Here is a 17,007-nt window from a genome sequence, read left to right as displayed (position 1 = left end):
ACGTCTGTAAGTACTATTGCATTTCTTAATAGAAGTATGTCTGTTCTTGCTCAGTATTCCAGGCCAGTACCTAATCTTGTATCAATTACTCACATCATCTCACATGCCTAGGAGGGATTTATATCAAAGTTTGTGAGCCATCTCACAGACGCATGCGTGTTTCTCTAAGACACAGCTGTATTAGAGGCTGTACAAGGAGGAACGCTTCCAGGCATCATATCTCACTAAGGATGAGAGAAATCCAAAACCTTACACAAAAAGAAGCACAGTACAATATAGTTATCTATGCAAAAAAGTGCTAGCTATTTACTTCAATATATATAAAACCAAAATTACTATTTTCAAGTTGGTATTTAACTCTAAACTGAATCATGCATGTATACAAATAATTCATTTTCACTTTATCACAGACAAATGCCAGACAACTGAAATTCATAGAAAACACTTAAGTCCAATTTTATTCAAGTTTCTGTCCCTTTCACCAACCACATATTTATAAACATCATTCAAAACCAGACAAGGTTTGATGGAACCCTATGAAATTGTAATAAGGGAAGAACAAATCTGGCTCCATATTAGATCTTTTTCTTGTACTTTAACCCTTGTGCTTTGTGGCCTGTGCTTAGTCATGCTGGCATGCTTAGTCTGCACCTTATGTAAAAGAATGTTGCCTATAGCCTGAAACATACAGGATAGCCTGTTCTCAGGGCTCTGACTTTTAAGAGTCCATTCATATAGAGATAAAAAGCTGCAGAAGAGGGAAAAATATTTGTCTTGTTGGAGGTTTGCAGGAACATTGTGACCTGACCTATGTGGACAGCTGCAAGAACAAAGGATTCCAGCACCAAGAAGTTTGCAACAACTAACCACACTTCTCCCTCACCTGGCCTTTAAAAATGCTTTGCTGAAACCCTTTGAGGAGTTTTTTTGTTTTGTTTTGTTTGTTTTAGGCAGGAGCCACCCATCTCCTTGCATGGCCCTGCAATAAACCTTTCTCTGCTCCAAACTCTGACGTTTTGGTTTGTTTGGACTCCCTGTGAGTCAGGCATACAATAACTTGCTTTCAGTAACAAAGATGGCCTCTGATTTTGTTTTCAATTCTTCAGTAACTGGATATTTGACTTTAGAAAAGTCCCTTTACTTCTTTAGACCTCACTTTCCACATCTGCAAAGTGAGCTGCTAAAGGAATTCCCTTCAAAGTCTTACTTTTAGAGTCTATAAAAATATTCTCAAAAAAAAAAAAAAAATAGGACCTAGAACAGAGTTCAAGTCTACTCTCCTAATTGCAAAGGAAATGAGAGATGCTTAAAAGCTCCCTATAAAGTTTTAACAAGATGACACTCAAGGTGCTAATATTTACACTTGCCAAACATCACACATCTGCAGCACTGGTTTGCATATGATAGGCAGGCAGTCTATAAATGTTGATTAAAGGAATATATTTTGTGCTTCTGATAGATTATTCTCTTGATAAAATATATGACAGTTAAAATGCATGTTTAACATAAAGAGAATAGCATGTTTATTGTGCTATAAATATTCATGCCTCTCAATAATACAAAGAAAAGCCTCTTCTTCTAAGTCACAATTCTAAATATTTCATAAGTCATGGATTCCTCTAGGAATCTGAAGAAAACATTGTATCCTTTTGCTAGAAAAAAATTCACAAAAAAGACACACTCGAAATTGTGTATATTGATCTGATCCAAGGGCAGAATGCTTTTCTTAAAGAAATATACTGAATTCACTTCATTATCACCCTTATTCAAAGGAGGAAAAACTTTCTGTTGTTACTTGTGAGCTCTGTAGCCCATGTACCTAAACATTTTTATGTCAGTCTTTTTTAACTCAGCAATTTCTGAAATTTAATATGAAGGTAAGTTTTAATGTTGATGCCTTATTTATTATTACAACATAGCAACATTTAAAGATTTAGCTGACCAAGTAAAGTAGGAAATTTCTGAGACATGTAAAACATAAGATGTAATAGCTTCTCATGAGAAACAACCTAATGTGTTTTATTAAGACTTTTGCTGCCCTTATCGTGCTGCTACAGGGTTTGGAACCAAAATCATTTAACTCTGTGCCCTGAATATTAAATAAATAAATATATATATATATATATATATATATATATATATATATATATAATCTAATTTGTAGAATCTATTCTGTGGTGTTTTGTTGGCAAGCAGTGTAAACATCCTAAAGAATAATGACCCACTATATTTTAGTCATCTAGACATTCTTTAAGGCAGTAAAGATTTGTTTTTTGAGAGGGTAAATTTTTTTGGAGAGTGAAAGAAGAAACATGTGGAAGGCATCCCTCTGCTTTCCAAAATCTCCAACTGTTAGTGACACATGCAATAGTATTTCGAAAGTTTCAAAAAAATGAAATAAGAAAGGCAAATCATATTGTAATTCTCCAGATAAACAATATTATGTCTACCAAAGACTACTGCTATCAAAAAGGTTTAGCTAGTGTTTTGATGCCTACTAATTAATCCTGGAGGGGTGCTCAAACCAACTATGAGAAGATTTGTAAATTTTGAAATACAGTGAGGGTTCGGTAGAATATTCGGAACATGAATAGAACTAAGTTTTTCCTACATGTTACTTTGACTAGTAAATTCACTTACTGAAAACTGACTTATTTTGGTATTCTACAAAGTAATAGTTTATATTTTAAATGTGGGTGCATTTGATTGGACTATATGGCCTTAAATAAACTGAAGTACTCAAAATAGTCAATAAAAAGTTGGCCACTATGGTTTTTCCAAAATTCTTAGCTCTAAAACATATTAATAATTGAACGATAATATTTGTAACTTTAGATAGGGAAGTTAAATAGTGAAGAAATTAAAAAAGAATATAATTTGTGGGGAGTTCAGGTCTTTTGAGCATGAGCCACCTGTTTTCCTTGCATGGCCCTCCAATAAACTTTCTCTGTTTCAAAAATAATATATATATATATATATATATATATATATATATATATATATATATATATATGTTATATACATATATTATATATATATAAAATTTGGGCTGGCCATTTACTAATAGAGTAGAAGCTTGGATGATTCATTGCAATCCATATGAATGACCAACACAGAAAATCAAGACAATCTTTTGGTCCCATCAGATATGCCATACATACATGTGATTCTGGGTCCTTCAGCGTATCCTCATGCTAACTTCTGTCAAAAGGAAGACTCTATGAAAATACCTTATAAATTTTAAAAAGGTGTGATAAAAAAGACCATTTTTTTCTATGCTTGCTTTTCTAAAATATAAATTATTTCCTGTCTCAAATGCTGAAATCTGTTGTCCTGGGACCTTGCCTTCCTCAAAACTCCCACATTTATTTGTTGCAACCATATACAAAATCATGTCCTTTCTTCCTGTCCTGACCACGTGTACTCACCTCTTGAATCTGTGTGTTGCTCTCTTTTTCAATTATACCGCATCATAGCTTCCTCCTTCCCACCCCTTGACCTCCAGAGCCCTCCTCTCTCTCACATATCCGCCTTCAATCCCTGTCTGAAGTAACAATTATCATTTTAATTTCATCTAGAGATTTAAGTTTCAAAATATAATCTACAATGTTGTGCCCATAGAATCTTATAAATTCTTTAAATTGATGTAAACTCGAGCATGCAAATGATCAATGAAAATGCCGGCCATCTTTATCTGTGCTTGGATAAGCTGCTATAAAATGGCTTCAGGATTATTTTGGTTTCCGGATTATTTTGACCACCTGAGATAGAGCTGACTGTGCATACTTTCCCCATGGTGGGCACACCTGGGAGGTGTCAGTTTTCTACACCTCCTATTGCTGCTGTAGGTTTCAGCCCACAGGCTTCTCAGGAGGGGTGAAGTGCAGAATGTGTAGACATAACGTTGACTCCATCACAGTTAAAAACAATGTTTATGAACAAAATTGTTCATGGAAAATACAAAGAATCTCTTCCCAACTGGAACAATACGTGTGGTCAAAATTCACCAATTATGCTAGGTTTGGGGTGTTGAGTCCATACAATCTTTGCCTGAGGAGAGAAAGGACATGTGGGAAAAGTGGTCCTTGCCATGTGAAAAACTGTGTAGCTATTTTAAAGCAAATGAAAAAGGGATGCTATAAATCATAATTTAAGTTATTTACACATATGCCTTAGTTTCCTTACTTTAGAACTCTCTACTAAGGAGAAAATTCCGGAAACATTATGTTAGAATATACACATTTTCAAAGCGCTCCTGTAAGACAATAAAATATATTCTGCTACAAGTATTTTAAAATATAACAACAGAAGCATAAAAATTTTTGGACTGAAACATTTGTGCAACTGCAGACTTTCAGGTATCTCAAACAAAATATTTACTTTTTTTCCCCTAAATGCTCCTAGGCACCTCTCCAGATGGAATCATCACTGAAAGAAAGTAAGCTTTGTGTTTTGTCCTGTTTCTGATTGAGCTGTTCATTTTTCTACTCCTGCTTTCCTGCCAGAACATATGGGATATACTTTCAGGATAAAATATTTCCAAGCTCTTTGGAATGTTGTGAGTCTCACCTCCAGGGTGGTACTCTGTACGTACAGGATCATTAAAAAAAAAGAGAGAGAGAGAGAGAGAGAGAATATGAAACAGGTGGAAATCAGGAACCACACAAGGCTTTAGACTACAATGTCTCATGTCATTTGATTTTAGCTTGTTTATTCCTCACTCTTTTATATACTTTAAAATTTAAATATGATATTGTAATGAGGCTCTTGTACAATTACCTAGAATTGAAATTTTTCTCAAGATACACATTTCTAGAGACGACTGAACAATATTAACATTAAATTTCAAGAGATATCAATTCTCCTAACTTGCTAATGTGTGGTATCAACTAAAACATAATTAATCTATGCCATTACATTTTCATAAAGATTATTTACTGGTTATAAAAAACTCACAAGATTATTAGAGAAAAAAATTAGACTCCTAGTTGCAGGTAGAATTCAAATAAAAAAGGACAAAATGAAAGATGTAAAAGTCTTATTCTGTAGCCATAACACTGACTAATGTAACTTTTCATGACTTTTTGAGTTTTCAAGAAAACATTTCTACTGTCAGGCCTCTATGCATCCACATGGAAAACCACCTAAAGTATATTTTTAATGGATATTACCTAAAACAAAGTTCTCCAAACAGAAACAAATCATATGGCAATAGATGAGCCTGATGTTCAGTTCTGATTGTAACAAAAATGCATTCAGATTAACAACCTGGTCGGGATTAACAATAAAGCTAAATTTTCTTGTGTGGATCTCCATAGGTAAAACCAAATCCCTACCAGAGTGAGGGCTTTGACACTGAGAGCCCAGGTCTTCCCCTACCCTCTCCTACTTGCTAGCCTTCTAGAATAAAGTTACTTTTTAAAAAAATTAAGGTATGGTTAATTTACAATGTTGTGTTAGTTTCAAGTGTACAGGGATGTGATTCAGTGATTCAGTTAAGTTCTTTCTCAGATTCCTTTCCATTATAAGTTATTACAAGATACTGAGTATAGTTCCCTGTGCTATACAGTAGGTCCCTGTTTATCTGTTTTATATATAGTAGTATGTATCTGTTAATCCCAGACTCCTAATTTATCCCTACTCCCCTCCTGCTGTCCCCTTTGGTAACCATAGTTTGTTTTCTATGTCTATGAGTCTATTCATATTTTGTAAATAAGATCATTCATATCATTTTTTTTAGATTCCACATATAAGTGATATCATATGGTATTTGTCTTTCTCTGTCTGACTTACTTCACTTAGTATGATAATCTCTAGGTCCATCCATGTTGCTGCAAAGGGCATTATTTCATTCTTTTTTATGGCTGAGTAATTCCATTGTGTGTATGTGTATATATATATATATATATATATATATATATATATATATATATATGTGTGTGGTATGTATGTATATATATATATATATATATGTACCACATCTTCTTAGAATAAAGTTTTGAACATAATCCCAGGCCTTGTGAACCTGCCTAGGACTCTGGCTAGAATCTGCTTTATCATAAAGAAGTCTTTCCTGCTAAAAACTTGATAAGGCAGCTTCTCCTATCTTGTTCTAAAATATTTCATGTTTACTTTTTTTGCTTTTTGCTCTTCTGTTTTCTTTCTTTTTCTTTTCTAGCTTTTTTGACATATAATTGACATGTAACATTGTATATGTGTAAGGTGTACAGTGTGTTGACTTGATACATTTATATATTGCAAAATGAATACCACCACAGCAGTAGCTAATATCTCTATCCCATCATACAATTGCCATTGTGTTGAGAACATTTAAGATCTACCCAATTAGCAACTTTCAAGTATATAATACAGTATTATTAACTATAATCACCATGCTGTGTAATGATTCCCAGAACTTGTTAATCTTGTAACTGGAAGTTTGTACCCTTTGACCAATACTCCCAATTTCCTCTACCCCCCAGCCCCTGGTAACCATCATTCTACTCCGTTTCTCAGAGTTTGTCTTTTCTAGATTCCACAATTAAGTAACATCATACAATATTTATCTTTCTCTGACTTATCTCACTTAGCATAATGTTCTCAAGGTTCATCCAAGTTGTCAAAAATGGCAGGATTTTCATCTTTCTCATGGCTAAATAGTATTCCATTTACACACATACAAACACACATACACATGCATACTATCATCTGTTGATGGACACTTAGGTTGTTTCCATATCTTTTTTTTTTGGCCACATGCCCAGTTTGTGAGATCTTAGTTCTCCGACCAGGGATTGAATCGGGGCTCCCTGTAGTGAAAGAGCCAAGTCCTATCCATATCTTGACTATTGCGAATATTGCTACAATAAACATGCAATTGTAGGGGTGCAGGATTCTCTTTGAGATAGTGATTTCATTTCCCTCAAATGTACAACCAATCTCTTGCTAGATTATATAGTAGTTCCATTTTTAATTTTTTTGAGAGTCCTCCATACTGTTTTCCATATGGGTTGCACAAATTTACAGTCCTGCCAACGGAGCACAAGGGTTCCCTTTTCTCTGCATCCTCTCCAACACTTGTTATATCTTGTCTTTTTGATGACAGTCATTCTAAAAGGTGTGAAGTTATACCTTACTATAGTTTTAATTTGCATTTTCATGATGATTAGTGAGGTACAGCCCCTTCTTTGGCAAAAAAAAAAAAATTCTATTTAGGTCCTTTGCTCTTTTTTTAAATTGAGTTGCTTTGTTTTTTGCTATTGAGTTGTGTGACTTCTTTACATATATTGGATATTAATCCCATATCAACTAGATGATTTACAAATATTTTCTCCCATTCCATATTGTCTTTTCATTTTGTTATTTCTTTTGCTCTGTAGAAGATTTTTGGTTGATGTAGTCCCACTTATTTATTTTTGCTTTTGTAGCTTGTGCTTTTGGTGTCATACCCAGGAAATCACTGCCAAGACCAATGTGAAGGAGCATTTTCCCTATGTTTTCTTCTAGCAGTTTTATGGTTTCAGGTATTATGTTTAAGAGTTTAATCCTTTTCAAGTTACCTTTTGTGAGTGGTATAAATAGGGGTCCAATTTCATTCTTCTGCATGTGGTTATCCTGTTTTCCTAACATGATTTATTTAAGAAACTATCTTTTCTCCATTAAGTATTCTTGGCTCCCATATCAAATGTTAGTTGACAGTATACGTGACGGTATACTTCTGGACTCTCAGTTCTGTTCCATTGGTCTATGTGTCTATTTTTATGCCAGTATCATGCTATTTTGATTACTATAGCTTTATAGTATAGTTTGAAATCAGGAAGCATGAAGCCTCCAGCTTTGTTCTTTCTCAGGATTGCTTTGGCCATTGGGGTCTTTGGTGGTTCCATAGAAATTTTAGATTATTTTTTTTTATATTTCTGTGAAAAATGCCACTGGAATCTTGATAGAGATTGTATTGAATATACATTCTCCAGTTTAGGATCTTGGGAATGAAGAGGAGCAGGACTAGAGATGAGGCTGGGGTGGCAGGCCGAGGGCAGCCTGCCAGGGGTTTGGATCTACTTTGATGATTAAGGGTACCATGGAGTCACAGAAGACTAAGCAGAATACGAGTTCTTATGTCTAACAATGTACTTGATAAAGTAACAATGGATTCCAGCTTCATGACTTGGGAATTATTTGAAAATGAATGACCCAAACTCATCTCACAGACACACGCACACACACATATACCCACAACAAAGTAACAAAACAACCAGTCAAGTCTAGCCCCTAACAAAGAACAGTACCCTATAGAAGGTACTCAATAAATGTTGGATGAATTCCTTCAAGGACTACTGAAAAGTTCTTTCATAATGAAATATTGCCACACTCACTTAAATACCCATCTAAATTTTAGACTCAGAGTTGAGAGAAGAAGCCAAGTTTCCAGTAGAAAGCTGGAATTCTTGAGTGATGTTCCCGATTCTGGTATGAAGGTGAAGCTGACTGTTAGCTGAGGAATGGAGCCAATAGGAAAGCTGAGAAAAGCTAACACTTCCAGTGCCTACTGGAGACCTACATCCATTTAATCCTCACAAGTAAATACTATGAATACCCCAAATTTACAGATGAGAAAACATGGGGCATAGGAAAATAAAGTAATTTTCCCAAGTCAACATTGGAACCTAGACCTTAGACTCCAGAGGCCCTGCTTGCAACTTGTATGCTCCTCTCTCCCATTCAGGGGCGAAGATACCATACCATACCAACCAGAAAAAAAAACTATGAGTTGGCTTAGAAGCAATAGCTGTGCTTTATTACTTTAAATTAATTAATGAATTAATTTATGTATTTGCAGATTTATTTTAATGAAAGACCACACCAGATGTTTGAAAACAGGGAGAGCAAACCTCTTGAGTAACATGGATTTAGTGGGGACTTCTGTAGACCTATATGTAGTTGTCCGTATTTCCTTTATTCACTAATTCATTTTATGAGTTTCAATCCAGTCTTTTAGGATAATTTTTGTCACTGGAAAAAAATATATTAATGCTGAAAAGAGGGATTTAATGAAAGTAAAAAACTGGAAAAAAAAAAAGACAAAAGACAGTTAAAAAAAACAAATAAAAAACCTTCAAATAGCAGTTCAAAGTAAGGAAATGTGCTAGGTGAAGTGGGGAGTGGCAGGTAGCCCAAACCATCATGGAAGCTAAAGGGAGGAAAAACCAGTCCAAATCGTGGCTACACTGTACTGCTGTTCTATATGGCTCATGCACACAACAAGATCGAGGCAGCTTCTACCCTCCACTGACCTTGAAGCCAGACATTTATACAGTGACCCTAAAAGTCACTTATTGATAACACGCAAATATATATGTGAAAATAGTTCTTTTGTTTTATTTCCTTGATTATTTGAAATACTTAATGTAATGGGAGGGAGGGAAGAAAAGAGGGAGTTCTTTATCAGGCAGGAGAGTGAGTGAGCAGAGGCAAAGGGGAGAGAGAGTGGAGAGGGGAGGGAGAGGACAAGAAGAAGAATGACTTGCTACTGTTCACTAATTTTCACCAGCCAAATGGAACACATGTAGAAGGGGACAAATTACAAAGCCCAAGTGTAAACACAGAATCCAGGAGGCTTCTTAAGCCATGGGCTTGATGCAGGTGGATATCCATCTTTTGGCTCATGTGGGAAATGAAAATTCTATTCTTTATTCTAATGCCATTAAGTTATTTACAACTTGATCTGGAGGTTTCATATTTATCATCGTGAAGTATGAAGCCAAATGTCCCTTTTCAGGAGCACCAAAGATTAACAGATTAGAATGTTTTCCACATGTCCATTTTTACTGTCAAGAGAATTTTAAAGAAGTTTTCCAGCTTCCACAGCTAAGCCAGATGTCAGTGGGTCCCACAGTGAAACAAAATTGGCAGAGCAGCCTTCTCATGACCCCGGGGTTGTTTTATCAGGGATCAGCTTAACATCTAAAAGCCATTCTTTGCTGAAGACTGTAAAGTTTCTGGGGTCCAATCTGCCACAATTACAGAAATCTGCTGACTTGGTTGAACCTCTGAAACCCAGCAGTTTTTCTTACAACCTTTCTCACACGGAGCTGTAATTGTTGTTTGTGTTGGCTCAAGAAAAGTAAAGGGTCTCATTTCCACTGTATGCTTCCGGTCTCTGGTTTCAGAAACATCAGTAGAGAATATTTTACCAGCCACATTTTTTGTTGTGTAAACAAGCCCTGGTGATTTACCCTATTGGTCGCTCCACTGTGTTGACCATAGGCTGAAAGATATCAAATGAACACTTTCTAAAATAACTGTAAAATAATGTTTTTTTTTATTTTAATTGATAGCTTTGGTTCAGAAAATCATGGTCAAAAATCCAAATGTGGTTATACTGACATATTTTTTTTCTTTCACTTCTCATTTCTGTTATTGTTTTGTGTGTGTGTGTTGGGGGGGACATTTTATTTTATTTCATTTATTTATTTTTTTAACATCTTTATTGGACTATAATTGTTTACAATGTTGTGTTAGTTTCTGCTGTATAGCAAAGTGAATCAGATATACGTATACATATATCCCCATATCTCCTCCCTCTTGTGTCTCCCTCCCACCCTCCCTATCCCACCCCTCTAGATGGTCACAAAGCACTGAGCTGATCTCCCTGTGCTATGCAACTGCTTCCCACTAGCTATCTATTTTACATTTGGTAGTGTATATATGTCAATGCTATGCTCTCACTTTGCCACATATATACAATGGAATATTACTCAGCCATAAAAAGAAACTAAATTGAGTTATTTGTAGTGAGGTGGATGGACCTAGAGTCTGTCATACAGAGTGAAGTAACTCATAAAGAGAAAAACAAATACTGTATGCTAACACATATATATGGAATCTAAAAAAAAAAAAAAAAAAAAAAGGGTTCTGAAGACCTAGGGGCCAGACAGGAATAAAGACGCAGATGTAGAGAATGGACTTGAGGACACAGGGAGGGGGAAGGATAAGCATTTCTGTTATTGTTGATGTAAAACGTGTATTTAAAGTAGACAGTTTAAAACATAATAAAATAAAACATACTTCTACTTATCACACAGTTTAAGAAATATAGCATCACCAATAATTGTGAATCCCCGTTAGCTCTCCTTGTTAGCATGTCTCCCACCGCCCACTCCCTCACAGAAAATTCTTCAAATCATTATTTTGTTTTTCTTTATAGTGTAACACTGTAATATGATTGCTAATTTTGTCTGATTTTAAACTTTACATATCCGGAATATTACTTTATATATTCTTCAATAATTTGCTTTTGTTCATGTGTTATTAAGTTTTGGAGATCAATTACGTGATCACACAGAGCTCTAGATATTACTTATCAGAGAATACTTCCAAGTAATTTGAGGTGGAAATTGGAACTGATTCAGTTTTTACAATTATGAACAATTTTGCTACAAACTGTCTTGTCATGTCTCCTGCTGTACATCTACAAGAGATTTTCTAAGTATATGCCAAGGAATGAACTACTGGATCACAGTATGCACATACTCAAAATTACTATAAAGAGCCAAACTTGTTCAAAAGTGGTTGTATAACCACATATTCTTACCAGCAGTATGTGAGATTTTCTGTAAATCCACATCTTTTCCAACACTCGATATTGTCTGACTTTTAAATTTTTGCTGATATACCAGCATAAAGTGGAATCATGTATTTTAATTTGCATTTTTTTTTTTTTTTTTGGATTCAAGTAATTTATTTTTTTGAAGACCAGTGGCAGAGAGTCTCTTACTCAGGTTGCTAAAGGGAGAATGTCACAGCAGAACTGACACCACTCCCTTCTCGAAAGCAACAAGGCATCTTGAAAGCTTAACTTCTTGGTGAAGTTTTATGGTTGGTGGCAGGATTTAGTTCACCCATGTGAAAAGACAGCTCAGTATGGGATGAAAACTCTTCAAAGGAAAACCTTCCCTCAACAGTCTTACTGAGAAACTTGAGCCAACAAATAATCAAATTCACTTTTGGGAGAAGTCTATCCCAAAATTGTGCAGTGGGAAGAGAGGTAGGTACAGTTACCCAGCCCACATTCACTGCTTTCTTCCTTGTCTGAATCAGATGGTAGTTGAATAGAAGCTCTCCTACAGTCATCTTCTAGGCCAGGAAAGATGAACAGAGGCAAAAGTGGGGTCTTGTCCTTCACAGATTCATTTTGGTTCTGGCAAACTGTGAGCCATAAGCATCCTGTTCCCACTGCATGCACTCTGGGTTCAGGTAGAGCTGCTCTTCCAGGAGTCAGCACCCATGCTCATGTCCGCCCTTCAGTTAAATCTCCTTGGTTTAGTAACTCCTGTGGATTTACGGCAGTTAAGACAGACATCTCATATGACTGCCTCCCTGACTGCATGGTCACCAAATGATGCGTCACATCAGGCACTGAAGACAGAGGACGTGGGGATCCTTCAGCAAGCACCTCATCATCAACTCCTATGATAGAATTGGTATTTGGTAGGTTCAAGGACTCTCCACCAAGGCTGGGCTGAGAATTCATAGACACCAGGTTTTTACTGGTTACTGAAGCCTCTTCAAGCAAACTACTGCCCATTAGTGGCTCAGCAGTTTGTTCCTGCTCTTGACTCCCAGCTGCTCCCAGCTGCAAGTGATGCTTTCTCATGTGCACATTCCTGCTCCCACTCTGAGAGAAGGTCTTCCCACAGACTTGACACTGATGTGGCTTCTCTCCTGAGTGAACCACCAAATGTTTTCGAAGACTAGAATACTCAGCAAAGGAACGGCCACATCCTTGGGCTTCACAAAGGAAAGGCTTCTCTCCTGTGTGGATGCGCAGGTGGTTCTTCAGGTTTCCAGCTGTAGTGAACTGCTTACCACAGTTAGACTCGGGGCACATAAAGGGCTTCTCCCCATTGTGGGTCCTCATGTGCACCTTCAGCCTCTGCAGTACATAGAAGCTTTTCCCACAACCTGCCGCAGGGCAGATAAAGGAGCGGTCGTTTCGATGAGTTTTGAGGTGGTACTTAAAGTGAGCTGGCCACACAAACGTCCGGTCACAGCCTTCAACTGTACACTTGAGCTTCTTCTCCATTTGAGGAAGGGGCCCAGAATCTTTCGGTTGCCCATCACCAGAACCAAGGTGGACATTTTCTCCATTGCTGCTGGTTTTCGCATTCTTTGCCAGTTGTGCACGAGTAGCAGCAATCAAACTGTCATGGGCCAACTCCTGAACCCGGAGGAACCATGGAATGCTACTGTCTGTGCTCTCACTGGAGAGGAAATCATTCCCTGAATCCTCTGCCTCATCTTGTACAAATACTAAGTGTTCAGCTGAAGAGCCCAGACCTGCTCTTGTTAGGTTAAGAAGAATAAAAGAAGTGCTATCACTTGGCTGTAGATCTTGCAACAAGCTAGGAGACTCTGGAGTGGACAAAAACTCCGGAGACTTCTGTACAGTCTGAGCCCTCGTCTCTTCTCCGTCTGGACCCACATTCACCTGAAGGCTTCTCAACACAGCCGAGGAAGGAACCTCCTTGGAGGAGTTAGTGTGATTTGGAGTATCATCTGGTAACATTAGCCGACTGCATTCTGAGGCCTCAGTCACTGGAAGGAGGGACAAGCAAGTAATGTCTTTAGCTTCTGATTCTACTAGCCCCTGTCCCAGTGGGATGGACGTATTCTGAACAAACTGTACCAGCAGCTCTGGTTTGGATTCTAACTCATCTGATAACATTGATTCAGCTTCCAAATCCTGTATCTGTTCAGGGGACAGGTTAAAATTTTAATTCAGAGTCAATGACACCTTCCTATTATGCTCATACTCCTCTAGGAAGTGCTATGCTTTTCCTGTAAGATGCTGTGCTGGGTGGGTAATTAATTTAGCCTTTCCGTCCCGGGCAGCCGTCCGTCCGTCAGTCGGTCCCGAATTCTGTCCACACAGAGCGTCTTGCATTTTTTTAAATTAATAACAAGGTTAAATATATTTTATGGTTACGTGGCATTTGTGTTCCCTTTTATGTATAACGGTCCTTTGACTGTTTTCCTGCTACTTTCTTTCTTTCTTCCTTTCTCTTTCTTTCTTTCTTTCTTTCTTTCTTTCTCTTTCTTTCTTAAAGAAACTCTTTAAGTATAACATGCATATAGAGAAGAGCACAAATTATAAGTATACAGAACAATGAATGACTTCACAAAGTGAAAACACCACCCACATCAAAAAAGAGAATATTACCAACACAGGACGTCCCTCTCATGTCCCTCCCACATTATCTCATTCCCATCTTAACATCTATCACTATGGATTGGTTTTGCATGTTTTTGAATGTTATATAAATGTAATAGTTTAATATAGACTTTATCACATCTGGCTTCTCTTGTTCAACATGTTGGGTTTTTTTTTTTTTGAAATTTAACAATGTTGCATTGTTAAATGCAGTGTTTTGTTAGTTCTCATAAATGATAAATATAGATACCACAATCTCTAAGTAAATTCTCTTACTGATGTACATTTGAGTTGCTTCCAATTTGGGGCTATTACAAATAGTGGTAGTGTAAACATTCTTGAACATATCTTTTAGTGAATATGTGTACACATTTGTGTTGGTATATATTTACAAATAGAATTGCTGGGTTCTAAAATATGCATGTGTTACAAAGTGGTGTACCAATTTAAACTCTCAAAGCATCACGTGAAATTACCATCTGTTTTACATTCTTGCCAATACTTGGCAGCCTTGATAATTTTAGCAGTTCTTGTGGTTGTGTAGTGGTATCTTATTGTGGCTTTAAGTGACATTTCTCTGATGAAGTTGAGTACCTTTTCATGGCTTAATGGCCATTAGAATACCTTCTTTTGTGAAATGTCTCTTCAAGTCTTTTGTTCATTATTCTTTATTTTTTCATAGATTAGTAGGATTTCTGTATATGTTCCGTCTACTACTGCTTTGTTAGATACATGAACGGCCAATATCTTTCCCCACATTGTAGCTTCTCTTTTCACTCTCATAATGGATCGCCTTGTTTTTTGTTTGTTTGTTTTCTGGCAAGGGGATTTTCTTTATTTGAGGAGGCACTGTTAGTTTTTGAGGCAAAGGACCCCAACGTACAAGAGTACCCGAAGGTCGCAGCAGCCGTTCAGAATGCAATCCAGTGCTACTCGTGTCACCTATGAGAAAAAAAAAGAGCTACTACCCAGACATCACTGGATTGTTTTCTCAGGAGGGTAGATAGAATTGAATCCAACAAGGAACCAGAACCTCTGCCATCAACGTCAGGCATGAGAAAAATTGCAGCTTGCCCATGGATCTCCTTGTTTTAATAAACTTTTTATTTTAGGGCAGTTTTAGATTTGCTGAAAAAAAAATGTAAAGATAGTACAGGGAGTTTTCATATTAACCACATCCAATTACCATATATAATTTCTCCTATTATCAACATATTTCACTAGCATGTATTCTGCTGTCATTGGTATTCTACAAATATCAATTAGAACAAACTGATTGATAGCACTGTTTATATCAACTACTGTATCCTTACTGATTTTCTGCTGGCTTGAGCTGTGAATTGCTGCAAAAGGCATGTCTAAGTCTCCAACCATAATAATGAATTTATTCTTTGTTTTAGTTCTAATGGTTTTACCTCATAAATTTTGATGCTGTGCTGTTAAATGTATACACATTTACAGTTGTTATTTTTCCTGGATAATTATCTTTTCATCATTATGTAATGTACTTATTTATCCCTGATAATTTTTCTAGTTATAAAGTCTGCTTCATCTGAAATGAATATTGCTACCTCAGCTTTCCTTTGATTGGTGTTAGCATAGTATGTATATATTTCTCTATCCCTTTACTTTGAACACTTCTGAGTTTTCATGTTTAAGATGGATTTCTTGTAGACAACAAATAGTTGGGTCTTTTATTCACTCTGACAATCTTTGTGTTCAAATTAGTATATTTATACTATCACATAATATGATACTAATCGTATAAATGATTACAGTTGGATCACAGGTGGATTAATATTTTCTTTGTAAATAAAAACGTTTTGTAAATGTTTGTAAATGTATTGTATTAATTGCATTTTTTTCTATTTTTCTCACTCTTTTTCATCATTCTCTGGTTTTAACGGAGCATTTTAAATGATTTTTATACTTCTTTTAAAACACTGAGTGATTTCCCTAGAGTTTCCAATACACATTTCTAACTAGTCTAATTTCACCTTCAAATAATACTATACCATTTCATGCACAGTGCTGATACCTTATACAGAGTATTCCCACTTCCTCCTTCCCACCCTTTATAACATTGTTATTCACTTCACTTATCCATATGCTAAAATTGACCTATATTTAGTAACTATTATTACTTTGAACAAAAAGTTTCCTATTAAATGAATTAAGAATAATTAAAACAAGAGACTCTATTCTACCTTCATTTATTACATCTCTGATGCTCTTTCTTTCTTATGTAGATCTGATTTTCTGACATATAATTTTCATTTTCTATGATAAATGTCTTCAACATTTCTAGCAGGGCAAATCTGATGATGAAAGCCTTCAGTTTTTCTTTGTCTGAGAAAAGCATTTGTTTCTTTAGCACTTTTGAAAAGTAATTTTGTTGATTATACAATTCTAGGATGGTGGGGTTTTCTTTAAACACTTTAAATAGTTCACTCTCCTGTTTTCTGATGAGAAATACAACATAATCCTTAGCTATGTTTCATTATATGCAAGATGTTTATTTTCTTCTCACGTCTTTCAAGATGTTCTCTTTGTCTTTGGTTTTTTGCAGTTTGAATATGATATGCATAGGTGTTGATATTTTTATATTTATCCTGTTTGGTGTCGTCTGAGCTTCCTGGATCCGTGGCGTTGGTCATTAACTTTGGAATATCCTCAGCTATTATTGTTTCAAATGTTTCTTCTACTCTGTTCTCTTTTTCTTCTCCTGCTGGTATTCCAATGACACATTTGTTATACATTTTAAAATCGTCCCACAGTTCTTGTATAGTCCGTTT

At 36.1% G+C, this 17,007-nt stretch overlaps 2 protein-coding genes across 3 annotated transcripts in view; both read right to left on the bottom strand.

The window, feature by feature from the left end:
• The window catches only part of HMGCLL1 (3-hydroxymethyl-3-methylglutaryl-CoA lyase like 1), a 144,164-nt gene that overhangs the window by 25,454 nt on the left and 101,703 nt on the right, over window positions 1-17,007 (bottom strand). The gene's annotated exons all lie outside the window — the stretch shown is intronic.
• LOC130709116 (zinc finger protein 410-like) lies at window positions 11,818-13,935 on the bottom strand. The gene is made up of 2 exons (XM_057555746.1): window positions 12,868-13,935; window positions 11,818-12,813 (listed from the first exon to the last, which is right to left on the bottom strand). Exons 1-2 carry the CDS (start codon window positions 13,724-13,726, stop codon window positions 12,290-12,292), a joined length of 1,383 nt encoding a protein of 460 aa, XP_057411729.1. The 5' UTR covers window positions 13,727-13,935; the 3' UTR covers window positions 11,818-12,289.

The sequence above is a fragment of the Balaenoptera acutorostrata genome, chromosome 10 (assembly GCF_949987535.1).
Source record: "Balaenoptera acutorostrata chromosome 10, mBalAcu1.1, whole genome shotgun sequence".
NCBI lineage: Eukaryota > Metazoa > Chordata > Mammalia > Artiodactyla > Balaenopteridae > Balaenoptera > Balaenoptera acutorostrata.
The sequence above is the reverse complement of the archived record's forward strand: the minus strand, read 5'-3'. Positions and strand labels throughout refer to the sequence as shown.

Coding starts and splice junctions, on each gene's coding strand:
- LOC130709116 (XM_057555746.1), bottom strand. CDS start 13,726: ATGTTATCAGATGAGTTAGAATCCAAACCAGAGCTGCTGGTACAGTTT. Junction 12,814..12,867: donor GTGCCCCGAGTCTAACTGTG/GTAAGCAGTTCA, acceptor GCATCCACACAG/GAGAGAAGCCTTTCCTTTGT.